Raw genomic sequence first — 15884 nt, 5'->3', positions numbered from 1 at the left:
TTTTCCAGGGAGGAAAGATCTGGCAGGAGCCTCAGATCGCTGCCTGGAGCCACAGGGGATGGATTTGGACCCTTGCTCCTCTGCTCTGCAGAAAGCAAATGACTCAGGGTCTCCTCTCCCACAGTGGGGGGATTATCACCAACCCACGTCACCATGGATTTGTCACCAGCTGGGAAAGTGGCACTGGGCTCTCAGGGGCACGTCAGGAATGACAAGGCAGGAACCAGTAAGGAAGTGTTGGCTTAAATAGCATCAATCCCACCGTTAGCTGTGGCTAAGCCTATTTTCCTAAGGATCTCAGAGCATTCTGTGGGCTGTGTTTGAGCTTCAGGAAGCCTGGGAAATACCACAGAGGAAAACAAAGAGCAGGGAGAAGGCTCCAGGCTGGCTGAGCCCAGGTGTACACAGAATTATTGTCAAACCCAGCAAAATAATTCAGTTTTCGGCTTTGCTGCTGGGCAGCAGCTCCACAGAGCAGAGCAGTGAAAAGATCTCCGGCCATGCACTTCAAGGAAACAGGAAATGTGCTTCTCCAAAAGCAACACTGAGTTAAGCAGCTGAACTGAATCTGCCAAAACTTTTCTAGGCAGAAATGGGATTTGCACTTGCTTCCATCCCAGTGTTGTTTGGAAAATTTTTTCAGCTTCTACCAAGCTCTGCGTTTTCCCGTTGCAAGTTTTTGTTAATCTTTCTGCCAGGAAAATAATCTATTGTGCAATGAGTTCTCACATGGGATCCCAGAGTCCAAACTTCCTTCCCAACCAAGTGAGCACTCCTGAGAGCATCCCATGGCCCTGCTCTTGCTCTGACGTCTTCCCACACCACCCCAAGAAACACATTTGCCATCAGGAGAACACACTAAGCGCCAATCCTCTGCTCCAAGCCTCCCGAACGGACTAAAACCCATCCATCCTCATCATCACTGTCCTAGATTGCAAGGCAAGATATATTAAATTGCCATCTGTTAGAGGTGTGGCAGTTGTCTTCTGTTAATTGGGCAGTTTTCTTTATCTCTTCCACAACCAATCCTCCCTCTGGGGAGATATCTGCTGTTAATGGCCTATTGAATGTCACTGGTGACTGATACAAGTGACAGCATCCCATTGGGAGATGCTCCGCCCAGAGGGAGGAGCCAAGCATTCCTACCTGGATACAACCTGGAGTTTCTGGAACACCAGCACGGCTTTTCCTGCGCTGGATTTCCCAGAGGAACAGCTGCCTCCTCCACTGCAGGAAGATGAACTGCACCCTTTTCTACAGGATCCCTGCTCCAACAGAACCACACCCGACACTCCAGGAGGGCTGCAGCCACAATTCCAATTGGACTGTGACCAACACCCTAACAGGGTGTCAGGTTGTGTTCTGACTCTGGCAGTGTTGTTTTGGTTCACTGTGCTGTTTATTTTATCTTTTTATTTTCTTCCCTAATAAAGAACTGTTATTCCTGCTCCCATATTTTTGCCTGAGAGCCCTCCTTAATTTCAAAATTTATAACAATTCAGCGGGAGGGGCTCTACATTTTTTTTTTCCCCCATTTCAGGGGAGGCTCCTGCCTTCCTTAGCAGACACCTGTCTTTCCAAACCAAGACAATCACGAATTATCGGGGCTTTATAACTCCAAAGCCCAGCAGAGCAGAGTTTAAAAGAGCAGCTAATCCACTTACCCGAGCTATCAGCTCCCCGACCATCCCTGTCCAGGTGCCGTTGGCCTCGGGGACTCCGTAGACGCCGTCCCCGACCAGGTGGATCTTGTAGTTGAAGCGCAGGATCTCTGCCAGCTCCTTCAGCATGTCCACGCAGAAACCCTCATAGCGGTCGTTGCCTTCCAGCTCCTGGTGGTTCCACTTCAGCATTAAGTAAGGGTTTTCCTGCAGTGAAACTGGGCAGCTGTCATTCCCATCTTAGCCGAGGCGTCCCGCCAGCACGGAGCAGGGAGGGCAGTGCCAGGGGTTCACAGGGTGGCTTGGTTTGGGAGGAACCTCAGAAAACATCAAGTTCCGAGCCCGAAAAGCACATCCCAGCACAATGGATCCCTCTCAAACCCCATGTAACTGATGAGGAAAGCTTGGGAGCTCAGGTGGTGCCAAGCTCTCAGCTGTCTCCACACCGGCGCTCCCTGGCCCCTGCTGTGTGGAGGTGCAGATTTATCCTGGTTTAGGACATGAAGCAGAGCTAAGGGATGATGATTTGGGGGCTGTTTCCAACTGGGGAGTGCAAGAGCGGCCCAGTGACTTCTCTGAGTCATGGCAGGACATCCAGACTTCAATCTCTCCTGGCACAGAGACGTTTCTCCAGTCTGTCCCCTTTTCAACAAACTTTGTGGGATGTGAGGGGACAGGCAGGAGTTGGGGTGTCTTTAAAGAAGGAGCAAAAAAAGCACTGGACAGGCAGCACCTAGAAGGAAACCTTGTGGTGCCAAGTTTTCATAAAAATCCTGCCCATCTTGGCCAATTTTTATAACTTTATGGGTAGAATGGGCAAATGTCCCTTCCAACTCAGCAGCTGTACACCAAACAAGAACCCAATTCCAAGCTGGATGCACACTGGCAGCGTGTCCCCATCCCAGCCCCCTCTGAACCCATCAAATGCCATTTCCATATGCAACATCGACCTGAGCTTAATTACACTGCCAGGAATTGCCCCCCACGCTGTAATTCGAGACCTGCTGTGTGAAATCAGCGCTGAGGGGCAGGAGCAGGGAGCAGGATTCCAGCTGACCCCACCCCTGAGGGCTGGGCTGCCCGATGGGAACTGCAGGTGCCCCCCTCCCTTACCAGGATGGTAGTGACAATGAGCGTGGTGTTGAACAGGCTGTCGGATATGTTGGAGGAGAAGATCCTGTTGTCCATGCTGAGCCCTTCAGAGACGTGCCAGTGGCCAATCTGGAGAGATAAACAGCACAATAAGGGGATTTATAGGGCGAGTCACTGCCCATATGGCTCTGGTGAGTGACAGCCCTCGAGCTGGCCTGTTTAGGGATGCTCCATTACCTTCACAACCCCAGAAAGGGTCAGCAGAGAGATTAACCCTCTGTGCACACCCCCACCTGCTCTGCAGGGCCAGCCCTGGCCCTGTGCTGCCTTCCCACGTGTCCTCCCTGCAGAGCCCTGCACGGGGACAAAGCTGTGAGCTGGGCAGCTCCCTGGGAGGCACACAGCCTGGTGTGTTGTCCCCAGATGCCACCAAACGGGTCCATCTTAGCCAGAAATCTCCAATCTGTGGGCTTGTCCCTCCCAGCGTGGTGCTGGGAGCCTCTGCCCCCCACCTTGGTGGCAGATGATGGGACAAAGCCACCTTCTCAGTGGTGCTGCTCCACGACTCCTCTTCCAGCTCTTAACTACCACAATTAGGCACTTCCAAATCCTTTGATTCAGGCTCATCACACCGATTTACCCACCCAAGCATCGGTGTGGCTGCAGCAAAGCCAAATTCCCAGCGTGGAGGGCAGGAACCAGTCCCCCCAGGCTCAGGAGGACATCCTGATTCAGCTGTGACACAACTGCCTTCAGCCAGCGGGGAGAAATATTCCACAAAACCTAATTTTAACTTCAAGAGCCTAATCACCTTCACTCAGAGCTCTGGGCAGGGAGATCAGCATCTCCAGCAGCTCGTTCAGAACGTGCAAATTAAACTCCTGCTCTCTTATTGTCCTTAAAAGTGTGTCTGCTTTTCCTCCTCTGCTTTTCCTCGTGGATACAGGGGGGCTGAGGGAGGCCAGCTCCCTCTGAACCCCCTTTTCCTCCTCTGTCCCATCAGGTTCCAGCCCTCTGCTGGTGTCCTCTGACACCTCTCTAGTGGGGTGCTGTGGCCCTGAGAGGCAGTGGGTGACACCAAAGGTGCAGGGGGGTCTTCAGAGCTCCTCCAGAGCAAATCCATGCCCACCCATGTCCGTCCTGTGGCACTGGGACTGAGGCAGGTTATCCTCTCGCTGTCAGGCTGGGAGGAGCTAATTGATTTTCCTTTCTGTCACGGGTTAATCTTGCTATGTGCAGGGGAGGGAAGGTGGTGTGGAGCCCTGGGAGCGACTCTGTGCCTGCTCTGGGCATTGCTTGGCCTCTGGTGTGACCAAAGGCTCGAGGACTTGGGGGTGGCTTGGATCTGAGCCCAGCACAGACACCCTGACAGACCGAATGCCTCTGGGTGTTGAGGGAAGGGCCAAGTCCTTTCCTGTCCCAGGTGCAAATCCAGCCCAAGTGACTCAGAGCCACAGTGGGAATCCGTGAGGAGTCCCAGATCCAGCCTCCTCATCCCAAGGCACAAGGAGCAGTGGGAAGGGCAAGCAGGACAGCTTTGCACTCAGAATCATCAAAGCCCAGCTCCTGGCCCTGCACAGACAGCCCAGCAATCCCACCCCGTGCCTGAGAGATTTGTCCAAACCCTCCTGGAGCTCTGGCACCATTCCTAGTGCAGGGCTCGCTCTGGGAACAACAGCCCCAAACTGGGAGATTTCCCACCCATTTCATGAGCAGGGAGCCCTTGGAGCACAGCTTGCACTGGGCTGCACAGGGTCTGAATCCCAGGAGGATGAATCCCCCCCTGAATTCCCCAGCTCTGCTCTGATTGCTGAGCAGCAGCCCCTCTGCAGCAATCGCCTCTCAGAGCGAGTCATCGCTCACAAACATTGCCTAATTTTTCTTCCCTCCCGGATTTCTCAACCAGAGATTAGTGACAGATTAACTTTAATTTTAACAGCCCTCGCTGTTCTCCAATTTGTCCCTCCCCTGCTGGCACGTGCAGAGACTAATTGCCTGTTCTCCTGACAGTGCTGTGGGTTTGACCTTGCTTTTAAAGGCACCAAGGCCATGAATCCCACGTGCTGGGGCACTTCCCCCCATCCTGGCTGGCCCCAGCTCACCCCTGTGCCCCTCACGGGCTGACAAAGCTCCTCATGCTGCTGCTTCTGCAGTGGCAGGGGGAGTCTGGGCCCCTCACATCCCTCTGCTGCAAGATGGATGTCAAGGTGATTTTAATCATCTCTATCTACATATAAAGAGCCTCTGGAAAACAGAAAACATATCCATCTGCTAAGTTTTTTAGAAAACAATCAAATGCTCCACACGGACAGGGGTGAGACCATCCTGTTTGTCAAGGCTCTGGACAAGGACTTCAGGGGTTTTAGGACTCAGGGTTTTTAAGTAGAGGATGTGATTTGTCTTTATAAATACTTCAGGTGGAGGAGGTCTGTAGCAAAGAGGTAGAACAGCTTTTTGAAGCTGAAACGATGGCGTTGGCACAAAAATAAATGCATACAAACCAGCCAGAAATAAACAGGCTGACAAACCAGGGGAGAGGTTCCTAATGATCAGAGGAGCTGGAGTGACACCTGTCCTAGAAGAGCAACGAGGGCAGCACAACCAGCTGGGTGCAAGCTGGAGCTCAACACCTTTTGAGAGGGATTATGTGACCTGGTGACAGGTGACAGGCAGGGCCTGGGTGGAGAAAGTTCCCTCCATGTCCTCAGGGATGTGGGACATCCACGGCATCACCTCTGCACCTCCCAGCATCTCCCTGTGCCCCGAGGAGCTCCAGCCCTGCCTCAAACACCCACAGGTACCTCGAGGCAAGCACAAACTGTGAAACTGGGAGTGTGAAGCAGCCCAGAAAGCCCCGAGCCTGGGAGGAGCAGGGAAGTGCCATTGCTCGTGCCACTGCTCCATCCCCACAGGCAGCTGAGGTGCCTCGATTTAGCTGCTCGGAAAAAGGTGTTATTTGGGTTGGTGGCACAGAAAGATTTCTCATGTCTGTAGAAAATCCCCACGTGGAGCATTTCTGGCTCGCTCCTTCCACCCTGTGTATAGAAGCGTTGAGGCTCCTCGTGGTGTGAGGTGATGAAATACCCCTCAAAGCAGCGATTTTAATGCAATCTTCTGCTTATTTTTCTGTAGGCATGGAGATGACAGGGCAAGACTTCTCCACGAGCTTCAGAGGCACCACAGATATTTACCATCCCCATTCCCAGCTTCAAATTAAGGCAAAGCCAGTCCTGAATCCAGGTATTGGAAGAGGCAGACAGCAACAGGCACCTTGTGGGCTGTGATTACAGGTGCTGTCCCACAGCTTGCAGCCATCGTCTCCTCCCCTCTGTGTCCCCAGGAAAAGGGAGGAGTGCACAACGCAATCAAGGTGCCCCAAGGAGAGGGAATCTGCGAGTGACTGGGAAGGGAAAAAGGGAATCAAACAAATGAAGGAAATCCCTCTGAGGACACTGCCAAGGGGTTGGATTCCTGAGGGACACCGCTGATGCCAGCACAGCAAGGAGGCAAAAGTTCCTGCTCTGAAATTAGCACTGAAAGCATCAACTGTTAAACCAAAGAACCACGGGATGCACACACACCTCACCGCTGAGGCCGCCAGCATCCCCCAGATGTCCCCTCCTCCCCAAATGTCCCCTCTGGGCCACGTGATTGACACTTGGCACGGCCCAGGCAGGGCTGTAGTGGCACACCCTGAGTTTGGCAGGTCCTGGGGGCAGAAGCCATCGAGCTCTTGGCAGAATCTGTCCCTGGGCTGTTCCTGGGGGCAGCAGCTGAAGAGGAACCAGTCCCACCGAGGCTGATTAGCTGCTGCTAAATTAAAAAGGTTTGATGTGGCAGGGACTGAGAAGGGTCCCAGAGCTATTGGTGGGGAGCTCATCTGTATCTCATCAACATCCCAATTAACAGCCCCAGCCCTTGCACTGCTCTGTCTCAGGACACCAGCAGGGCCTGTGGTTCAGCGGAGACTGATGGGCTTCAGTGAGGATGGGGAGAGCTGGGGTCAGGGTCTGCAGCTTCCCCCTTCCCCTCCCTAAATCACCTCCCCCATGAAGTTCCCAAATTTCAGCTCATGATTTACAGCAAATCACTCTGCTGGAACTCTGCAGTGTTTCTTTAGAGGGGCAAAGAAAGAGGGGAAAAATTAAAAAGATTAAAAAAATATAAAAATTAAAAAATAAAAAGTTCCCAAACCTCAGCTCGTGATTTGTAGCAAATCACTCTGCTGGAACTCTGCAGTGTTTTTTAGAGGGGCAAAGAAAGGGGGTAAAATAAATTAAATAAATAAATAAATAAAAAGTTCCCAAGCCTCAGCTCACGATTGGCAGCAAATCACTCTGCTGGAGCTCTGCAGTGCTTTTTAGAGGGGCAAAAAAGGTGGGGAAAAAAATAAAAATATGAAAAAATTTTAAAAATTAAAAAAAAGTTCCCAAACCTCAGCTCGTGATTTACAGCAAATCACTCTGCCGGAACTCTGCAGTGTTTTTAGAGGGGCAAAGAAAGGGGGGAAAAAAGATTAAAAAGATGACATTTACCAAACACAGCCCTTGTCAGATCTATAGATCACCAGCACATTAATGAGCCTGTGCTTTATCGAGCATCCTGTGAGCAGAGAGAGCAGCTCTCATATGGCTGTGGAAAAAATTCCTCTGGTTAAGCTAAATCAGGAAAAGACGCGTTTGGTGCGTTACATAAATGTATTAAAAATTGGATGTCAAAAAGCCCTGCCTCTCCTTGCCCAAAAGCAGCAGCAAGTTAGAGAATCTAAGTGTCTCTAATTTGCTTCCTGGCTGGATCAGCCTCAAAATTCAGTGAGCTCTCCATCAAAGCTGACGAGCTGGAAGTCCCTGTGGCTTCACTGGATGGAGGGAGAGAGAGGAGGAGAGGGAAAGAGAGGAAGAGAGGAATGAGCTTGGTTAAAACTAAGCAGGGAATAGAAGTGTTTCAAACAAATCAGTTAGTACAACCCTTGGGAGCAAGATTGTCTCCAGGATGTGAATGCCTGTTCTTTACTCCGTTCCTTTAATTAAAATATTTCTAATGATTTATTTAGTCCTTTTCATTAAAAGAAGCCAGGCTGGCAACAAGAAAATAACCATTTATGGCACAGCAGAGCTGCCTTTGGCTTTTCTCTGCAGGAACATGGAGGGGAGGCAGTTTGGGCAGGAGCCTGATGGGTCTCACAGCTCTCTGGGGATGCTCTTCCCAGTTAAACACATCTCAGCAAACTCCCTGAGGCTGGGAGGGGCCCTGACACCCCTCTGGGCACTGCTGTGGATCACAAAAGCTCCCTGAGAAAGGGAGAGAAGGCAGAAAAGCTGAGACAGGAGCAGTTTTATAAAAAACTGGTGGGTTTGTGACAGGGCAGGGCTCGCAGCCACCCCCGAGGGACTGCCCTGTCCTTCCAGCACTTTCTCCCTGTGGCTGGAAGTGCTTCATCCCCCCTGCAGCCTGATGGGGAATTTGGAAAGCTTGATCCCAGCGCAGCTTCCCTGGGCATGTCACAGACACAAAGCTCCTTTTTTTTTTACCGAGCTGTTACGACAGGTCAGCAAAGGTTTTCTCCTGTCACGGCAGGTTTGTGGGGAAGAGATGAGACTTTAGTCTCAGGGCAGATCAGGCTGCAGTCACAGCTCCCCATGGAGCTCTGGGAGAAGCTCTGCTCCAAGAGGACCTGTGAGTGTAACGTGCAGTCCCTGCCACACTGAAACACATCAAAACCAAAGCTGTCACAGGGAGCTTTGCAGCATTTTCCTTCCTGAATCCAGCTGAATTTGTTCTCTTATTAATGCAGATGGGCTTGGATCTGTCACTTCTGTTCAGAGGGTGATGGGTTTGGGAGAGGATTAAAAGGGCATTGATGCTGTGAGAGATCTCTGTGGGGAAAATGCCATCCCAATCCCCCCCTGCTCGCTCAGAGAAAGGCAGCATCAAAGCCAAGCTGTCGCTTGACAGGTAAGAACTGGCAGGTAACATCCTTGCCAAGGCTGAAATTCACTGCTGCCAGGCCAGGAGAGGGTTCCTGGTGCCAAAACGCTCTGTTGGTGAGGGTAGGGTACAATAGCTTTTGTTCTCTGCCAGCATCTAGAAGTGGCAATCTCTGAGAAAAGGGCATCAGTGAAGCTGTCAGCAGGGAAACAAGACAGATGAAACCCCCTTTTTTTCTTTTTTTTTCTGGGACTTGTATTTTTTTTTTCTCCTGAATAAGTTTTGGATTTACCAGCAAATTCCTTGGATTTGTGTCATGTAATCTCATCAGTCTGATATCCTCAACTTCAGCTCAAACAAGAAAATATGGCTTGGGCAGAAAGTGTGAGATGAGGAAATACCACTCAAATTAATGATTTTAGTGAAATCTGCTCGGTGTTCTGTGGGCAGAGGAAAGCTGTGAGAAACCTACGAGCACCGAGACAAAAAGTAAATGAGTGTGAGCTGAGCAAACCTCTTAGAGAGGAGCCATAAACCCGGAGTGAAATGAACTTGAACTTCCCCTCACAGGGGGGAGATGATGGGGAGCTCCTCACATGGGGTCGCCCCATTTGCTTTCTCTCCCAGAAGCAGTTTGAAAAGATTCACAGTACCCATTTTTTTTTCCCATTTCATAGAAAATTCCCCACATTTTCCCCCCATCTGAATAATTTTAAGCAAATGCAGCCACAAGCTTAAGAACTAAAGGAGTGTGAGTGTGAGCTTGCACCTGGCACAGACTCCCTGCCCCGAATCAGCACCTGTGACAGGCCAGAAATTGGCTTTGCTGTGGATATTCTCAGCTCAGTCAGAGAGAAAAAGAGAAAGATTCCTGCCAGGCTAAGCCTGGGAAAAAGTCTGAGAGGAATGTAAACAATCTATTATCTTGCTTTCCGTTCACATTGTTTATAGATCTGTTCTGCCACACTGGCCTAAGTCCAGTGTAACAATCAGGTGAGATGTTTTTACTCTAAGGAACTAAAGTTCACGATGTTCTCTATAAAAGAGAGAAGTGCTTTTGAATAAACGCTCATTTTGCCTTCTGAAACCGTGCGAGTCATTTCGCCCGTCCCTGGCTCAACAGGGTCACTCTGCCATCACCCCCTCCAGGGCCTGATGGATTAAAACAAATCCAAACCATCCCGAGGCGCGTTCCTGATGAAGTCAAACACGCTGAGTTTGCTCAGCCAGAGCTGAGGTGGCACCCTGAACACCTCACGGTGCAAACAAGGGGGGTTCACAGCCCCTTTTGGTCCCCAGAGCATCCCCCTGAGGTGAGGACACGCTCCCAGCCCTCCCCTGGCTGCTCTCACCTGCCGGAAGCCACCACGAGCGTGCTGCAGGATTTTCAGGGCGTAGTTGGAGCGTTGGCCTTTGCTGTTGAATTCGATGTGGCCGGTGAGACCTTCCAATTCTACCTGTCCAAGAGAGACTCAGTTACAGCGCCCAGCGAGGCTGCCCCACCCCACTGCAGGCATTTGTCTAACAGTACACAGGCAAAAATGAAAGAAAATCCTTTAGTCCTGATCAGAAACCCAGAAAGGGAACAAATTTTGAAGGTCCAAATTGAAGGTCCATTCCCACTAATAACCTGGGGCAAAGCACACGCTTGTGTCTCCACAGGTTCAGGACCAAAGTGGATTCCAGCAAAGAATGTAAAGCCTCATCAAGCTTTAAAAAAATGTACTCTCAAACTCTAAACTTAGCTTAACGTGTCTCTGCTCTAAACTATAAATCCACATTCTCACTTCTAGCACCTAAGTTTGGAAGCCTTTTCCAAGGTCTCAAATCAAATCCTGTGTTTAATTCTAAGCTTTGGCTTCCAGGCCCAAAGTTCTGAGAGTTCTCTGTCCAGAGACAGGAGGGATGGCCCCACACACCCCACACTTCCAGCAGGAGCAGCAATGCAACCCTCTTAGCTCAGTCCTAATTATTTTTGGAGTCTGGCCAGGGGAGAAAAGACGTGGAGAGGAGCAGGGAATCAGCAGCACGAGGTGGAGGACTCCCCAGATTTCCTTGCTTTGGAAAAACCAACTCCACATCCCCTCACTGCCTCCCTCCATCCCAAGGCTAAAACCACTGGGTCTTCGAGCAGCAGAGCTGTGGGGAGCTGGAGGATTTTGCTGTCCCTGGCTAAAGGTGGGATTTAAAACAATGGGGCAAAGTGGTACAATGCTCAGGTACAGCTGAGCTTTCCTTTGGGGGGAAAAAAACCCTCTCATAAATAAAAAACCTTTATAAAATTTCCTTGTCTCATTTATGCTCAGAGTCAGAAACCTGTTCCTGCTGCATGGTCACCTCAGCTCTGAGGAGCCACAAACTCCACCAATTTCACAAGGATGGGATTTCAGAGTGTTCTCATGCCAGATTTAGGCTTGTTTGGTTCCAAAAATGACAATTTTGAGTTCAAAGGAGTCCAAACCCATAGGGGAACTTACATCTTGCCCTTGAGCTCTGAGCAATTGTACTGCCTGATCCCGTATCAGCTCAAGTCAGAGCTCAAATCACTTAGAAACATTCATATTTAAAAAAAAAAAAAAAAAAAAAAAAAAAAAAAAGAAACAAAAAAAAAAAAAAACAATTGAATTCCAGCTTTTCTGCAGCAAAGCCTGAAAAAGGGAGGGTTTCATGTTGTTCCAAGGCCGGTGACAACCCAAACCCTCAGATCTCTCTTTTCACTACCTTCAAAGAGCCCGGGCAAAGCCAGCCCTGCTGCTGGCAGCCAGGAGCAGCCCTCAGCCCTCTCTCACCATTCTCAGGTAGTTCATGAGGCTGGTGCCGTGCTGCCAGATCTGTGCTGAGCCGCAGGACAGGGGCTTGACGCCGATCTCCTGGCTGCGGTTCAGCTCCTGCACCGCCGTCACCACGGCGTACACGGCGTCGAACAGCAGCGCCGAGGACAGCTGCGGGGGAAAGGTGTAGTCAAAAGTGAGGCAGAGCCCGAGCCAGGGAAGAAATCAGAAGGCTTTGGAATGCTGAACGCTTGCTTTATTAAAATTATACTATATTAAATTAATATACTATTTAAAGAGATACTATTTTATTCTATATATTTATTTCTTACTTACCTATCTAATTTACAAACTCGTGACTCTGCTGAGAGCCCGAGGCACAGCTGGATCCCAATGGTCACTGACCCCAAACAACCTTCACCAGAATCCAGCCCAGCAATCCCTGCAGGTGAACAATCTCCACACCACATTCCACATGGGCAAAACCAAGGAGCATAGATAAAGATTGTTTTCTCTTCTTCTCTCTGTGCTTCTCCTGAGAGACAGAATTGTGTCTGTCTGTCCAGAGAATGTGAATGCCACAGAAAGGTAGGGAAAAGTCAGCTTGGAGCACAAAAATCCCCCATCCTGCTGCACCTTGGAGCTGGAGAGTGTTCTGTGCACAGCCCAGGGTCAGCTGGGATGCTCTTTGTGCGGGCTTGTTTCATCCATCACTGCCGTCTCTCTGTCTCTGCTTGTCCTTGTTGCTTCCCAGTCCTTTCTATCTCAGTTTCTGCAGTTTTCCTTTCTATCTCAGTTTCTGCAGCTTTCCTTTCTATCTCAGTTTCTGCAGTTTTCCTTTCCTAATCAAGGGAGGTTTTTCAGAGTTTTGGTGGCTCTGATCAGTCTGCTGGCCAGGGGGAATGCTCCTGAGAGAAGCAGGAATTTCCAGGGGGAATTGCCCCTGAGATCCGATGCCTGCTGTGCCGCTTCAGCCATCATGGGCTGCCTTCTCCAACCACTTCTTTGACAGGCAGACCCACAAGAAACGATTGCCAGATCTGCTTGTCCAGCAGCCAAATCCTGCCTTTCAGACCCCACAGAGATCGTCCATCCCTCGCTACAACCTCCAGTTCCCTGCTGGAACAGCACTGCTGAGGGAATGCCCAGAGGCTCAGAGCTCATCCCCTCTCCTGCTCACCTTGGCTTTGGTTGCCTTTGCCCAGGTTTCTTTGCCCACCAAGCCCCGTTTCCCACTCATGCACAGCAGTTTCCATGGCTTTGGGCTCGTTAACAATCAGCTATTTTCTCCCTTGTGCTCACTGTTACAACTGAGATTTCACTTTTAATTACTGTCACCTCCTGACTGCTGGAATTAAGCCGTTGCAGATCATTACTATCAAGGCTGCATTTTCCCCATGGATACTTCCAAGAGCATCCTCTTCCCATCCCAGCTCCTGGCAGAGGGTTCAGTCTCCAGCCTGGGGCTGCTTTCCCCGCCTTACCCTGGCTGTGACTTCCAGCCCTGCACTGGCTTCTGCATCCTCTCCTCCTCCCAGAGCCTGACCATGTTTATTCCCTGCTGCCAGTGGCCCTGCAGGGACAACCTTGCCCAGCTCAGTGATCCCAACAAACCTTGAGCTTCCACTCTGTTGTTCATTTTGACTTAACCCTGCTTGGTCTTACTTAGACCAGTGGTGAGACCTCACTGAGCCCACTGGTGTGGGATTAGACACTTTAAAAGCAGCACAAAACCCTCAAAACCTACAAGTCATCCTAAATTAAAAGGCAGGATTCCAGCCCTATGCCATCAAAACCCCAAACACCAGCTCTGACAACACCAGTGACCTTTCACTCCTCCAACCTGCTAAGGCTGACCTAAACATTCCCCTCCTGGAAAGCCTTTTCAGAGATTCTTAAAGAAGCTGATAAATTCTTCTCTCCTTCTTTTCACCCTTTAATATAAATTCTTTCCCTAACAGGGCTTCTCCAGCCTGTCCTGTCCTCAGCCCCTGGTCCATGAAGCTCTTTCCACGCACTTAATTTTAATTATGAATTGAATTCTGTTCAGGTTACAGGATCTCACACCCAATTTGCAATTCCTTTCCTGACTCAGGAGCCATATTAACATCAGCTGGACAAATGAAACTGAGACCAAACACAACCCCCTCACCCCCAAAGTTTCCCCCATTTCCCACCAAATCAGAACATTGGCCCAGCATTTTTCATTTTCTCCTGCTGGGTTTCCATTTCCATTTTCCCTGAGCAGTTAATCCCTTATTAAATGGTGAGCAAGAGACTTGTAGATCTCAGTGAAGCATTTGACATTATTGATTGGAATATTTTACTCCTGAACTCTGTAAAATTCATTAGAATTTCTGCCAGCACCCTTTATGATTTCAAGCAATTTAAGTACTGGGGAGGGTGTGGAGATACACAGGATCAAGTCTTCACGGCATGGAATAGGAATCTCTTCCCTGCAGTCTGATTTTGCATGAAACAGAGGTAAACTACAAAGTTTTGAGGTAATAACCTTCAGCAGAGGAGTGAAAAGAGACTTTTGGAATGTCCTGCAGGCAGATCCAGCCAGAAGGATCTGTCACTGCCCTCCTGTGCGTTCCTCAGCTTTCCCCGTGTCACCTACAAAAACCTCTCACTACTTTTATATTCTCATTTTAAACCACAGCTTTGTCCCTGTGTCACAAAAAAAGCCAATTTGTCTGCTAACAAATTGATTCTTTCCCTCGCCTGCACCACCTGATTTGTGCAGAGCCCTGTTGGTTTTGTGCAATATCGGAGCTCCATGGAAAATCCATGGGGCTTTGGGGACTTCCCTCAATCCCCAAATTCTTGACAATTCTTGTCAATTCTTCACACTGAAACATGAACCCAGGTTTGGGTTTTGCCATGTGGGGTTTTTCTTCTCTCCCTAAAACATTATCAGCTGCATCTTTGCCCCCAAACCCAACACGGGGAATTAAAGCCATTAAAACCCTGGGAAATAGACTTTGCAATCTGGATTTTATTCAATGACATAAACACTTAATTACAAACATCTGTTTTAGCCTAAATTCTAATTACCAAATCTAGCCATCTGTAATTTGAATGATTTTCTCTGATTTCCTTTCTTTGCAGTGTGATTAATGAGAATGGCATTAGAGCAGGCAGCTCCCTCCTTTTTGTCAGATGCTTCCTCAGCTCCAGCAAGAATGCCCTGGGATTTTTTGCAGCTCACAGGAAACCTCCCTCCTGTCACTTCCAGCTGTTGAGCTTCCTGTTCTCTCTTTAGGATGAGTTATCCCACAGGATGACTCCTTCCCAGGGCTGCACAGTGAGATGCTCCCTGCCAGATTTCCAGCAGCAGAAAGGTCCTGGATTCACCTCACAGACAAAAAGAAGCTCTGCTTGGGAATATTTCACCTCTGCTCTGTAACTTCCCTACCCTCAAATCCTTTTCTCATCACCTGGGCAATGGCATCTTGAAGAATTCCAGTCCTTCCAGGCATCCCCCCACCTACAGGTTTTGCTGGATGTGGGGTAAGAACCTAAAATGAGAATTTTCATTTCCCCGTCGCACCTGCTGCTGGTTCCTGCTGTCTCCTGTTTGCCCTAGGAGGAGGAAGTTTGTTTTTAATGCCTCTCAACAGGCCCTGCAATCCAAAAAGGGATCTTCCTGGTACAAATCCCATGGAGACTGAGCAGGGCAAGCTGATTGCAGCTGCCTCTGGCTGGGAGGGAGAGCAGGATGGTCCCAGGCACAGGAGCTCAAGTCAAGCCAAAGGATGTGGACACAAAGGGCAAAAATCTCCTTATTTTGCCTCTTAAGGATCCCTTTGTGGTGACAATAAGGAGGTTTTCAGCAGCTCAGCTCGTCAAGGGGGCTCTGAGTTCAGTAAAATCCACGCAGAGGTTCAGCTGATGATATTTCCCCCTCCCTCTCCTCCCGCAGCTGCTGCTCTGCAAAATCTGCTTTGCAAACTCTCCCAGTTGTGCAGAATCCCTGGGGAATACTCCAGTGCTGATGTGAGCACTCCTCACACTCCTCAGGGAGCTGCTGGAGCACGGAGCACAGCTCAGCCTGAGCTGTGCCTGACCCAGCCCTTCCTGTGCCTTCTGCAGCCACAGTCCCCCCTCCACGAGCCGTTTTCCTGGAGTCTAAACACACAGGGATAAACTTCACCAGGGAAAAGATGAATCAGAGCTGCATCATCTTCTGCACCCACAGAGAAATACAATCCAAATCGAGATTAGGCTTGAATTTAAAGCTCTGCTCCCAGTCCAGCACAGAGAAGCTCTGCTAAGCTCTGCACCCCAAGGTCCTTTGGGCAGCTCTGACTTTCAGGGTCACTTTGCTATTTTCCACATCAGGAGACTCCTTTGTAAATCACGGATTGACAGCTCAAGTCCTCTCCTACCTACTTAATAAAAATGCTCTGCCCTGGTTCTTCCTTCC

The 15884-nt window shown here is 49.7% G+C and overlaps 1 protein-coding gene across 2 annotated transcripts in view; it reads right to left on the bottom strand.

Annotated features, from left to right (window-relative positions):
* Window positions 1–15884, bottom strand: part of GRIK4 (glutamate ionotropic receptor kainate type subunit 4) — a 125681-nt gene that overhangs the window by 24674 nt on the left and 85123 nt on the right. For both annotated transcript variants that reach the window (XM_053997017.1, XM_053997018.1), the window contains exons 8-11: window positions 11471–11623; window positions 10034–10138; window positions 2775–2882; window positions 1665–1868 (exon numbers count right to left, since the gene is read on the bottom strand). In XM_053997017.1, the coding sequence (XP_053852992.1) occupies window positions 1665–1868; window positions 2775–2882; window positions 10034–10138; window positions 11471–11623 (570 nt within the window). The remainder of the gene's footprint in view (window positions 1–1664; window positions 1869–2774; window positions 2883–10033; window positions 10139–11470; window positions 11624–15884) is intronic.

The sequence above is a fragment of the Vidua macroura genome, chromosome 22, assembly GCF_024509145.1.
Source record: "Vidua macroura isolate BioBank_ID:100142 chromosome 22, ASM2450914v1, whole genome shotgun sequence".
NCBI lineage: Eukaryota > Metazoa > Chordata > Aves > Passeriformes > Viduidae > Vidua > Vidua macroura.
This window is presented reverse-complemented; position numbering and strand designations above follow the sequence as displayed.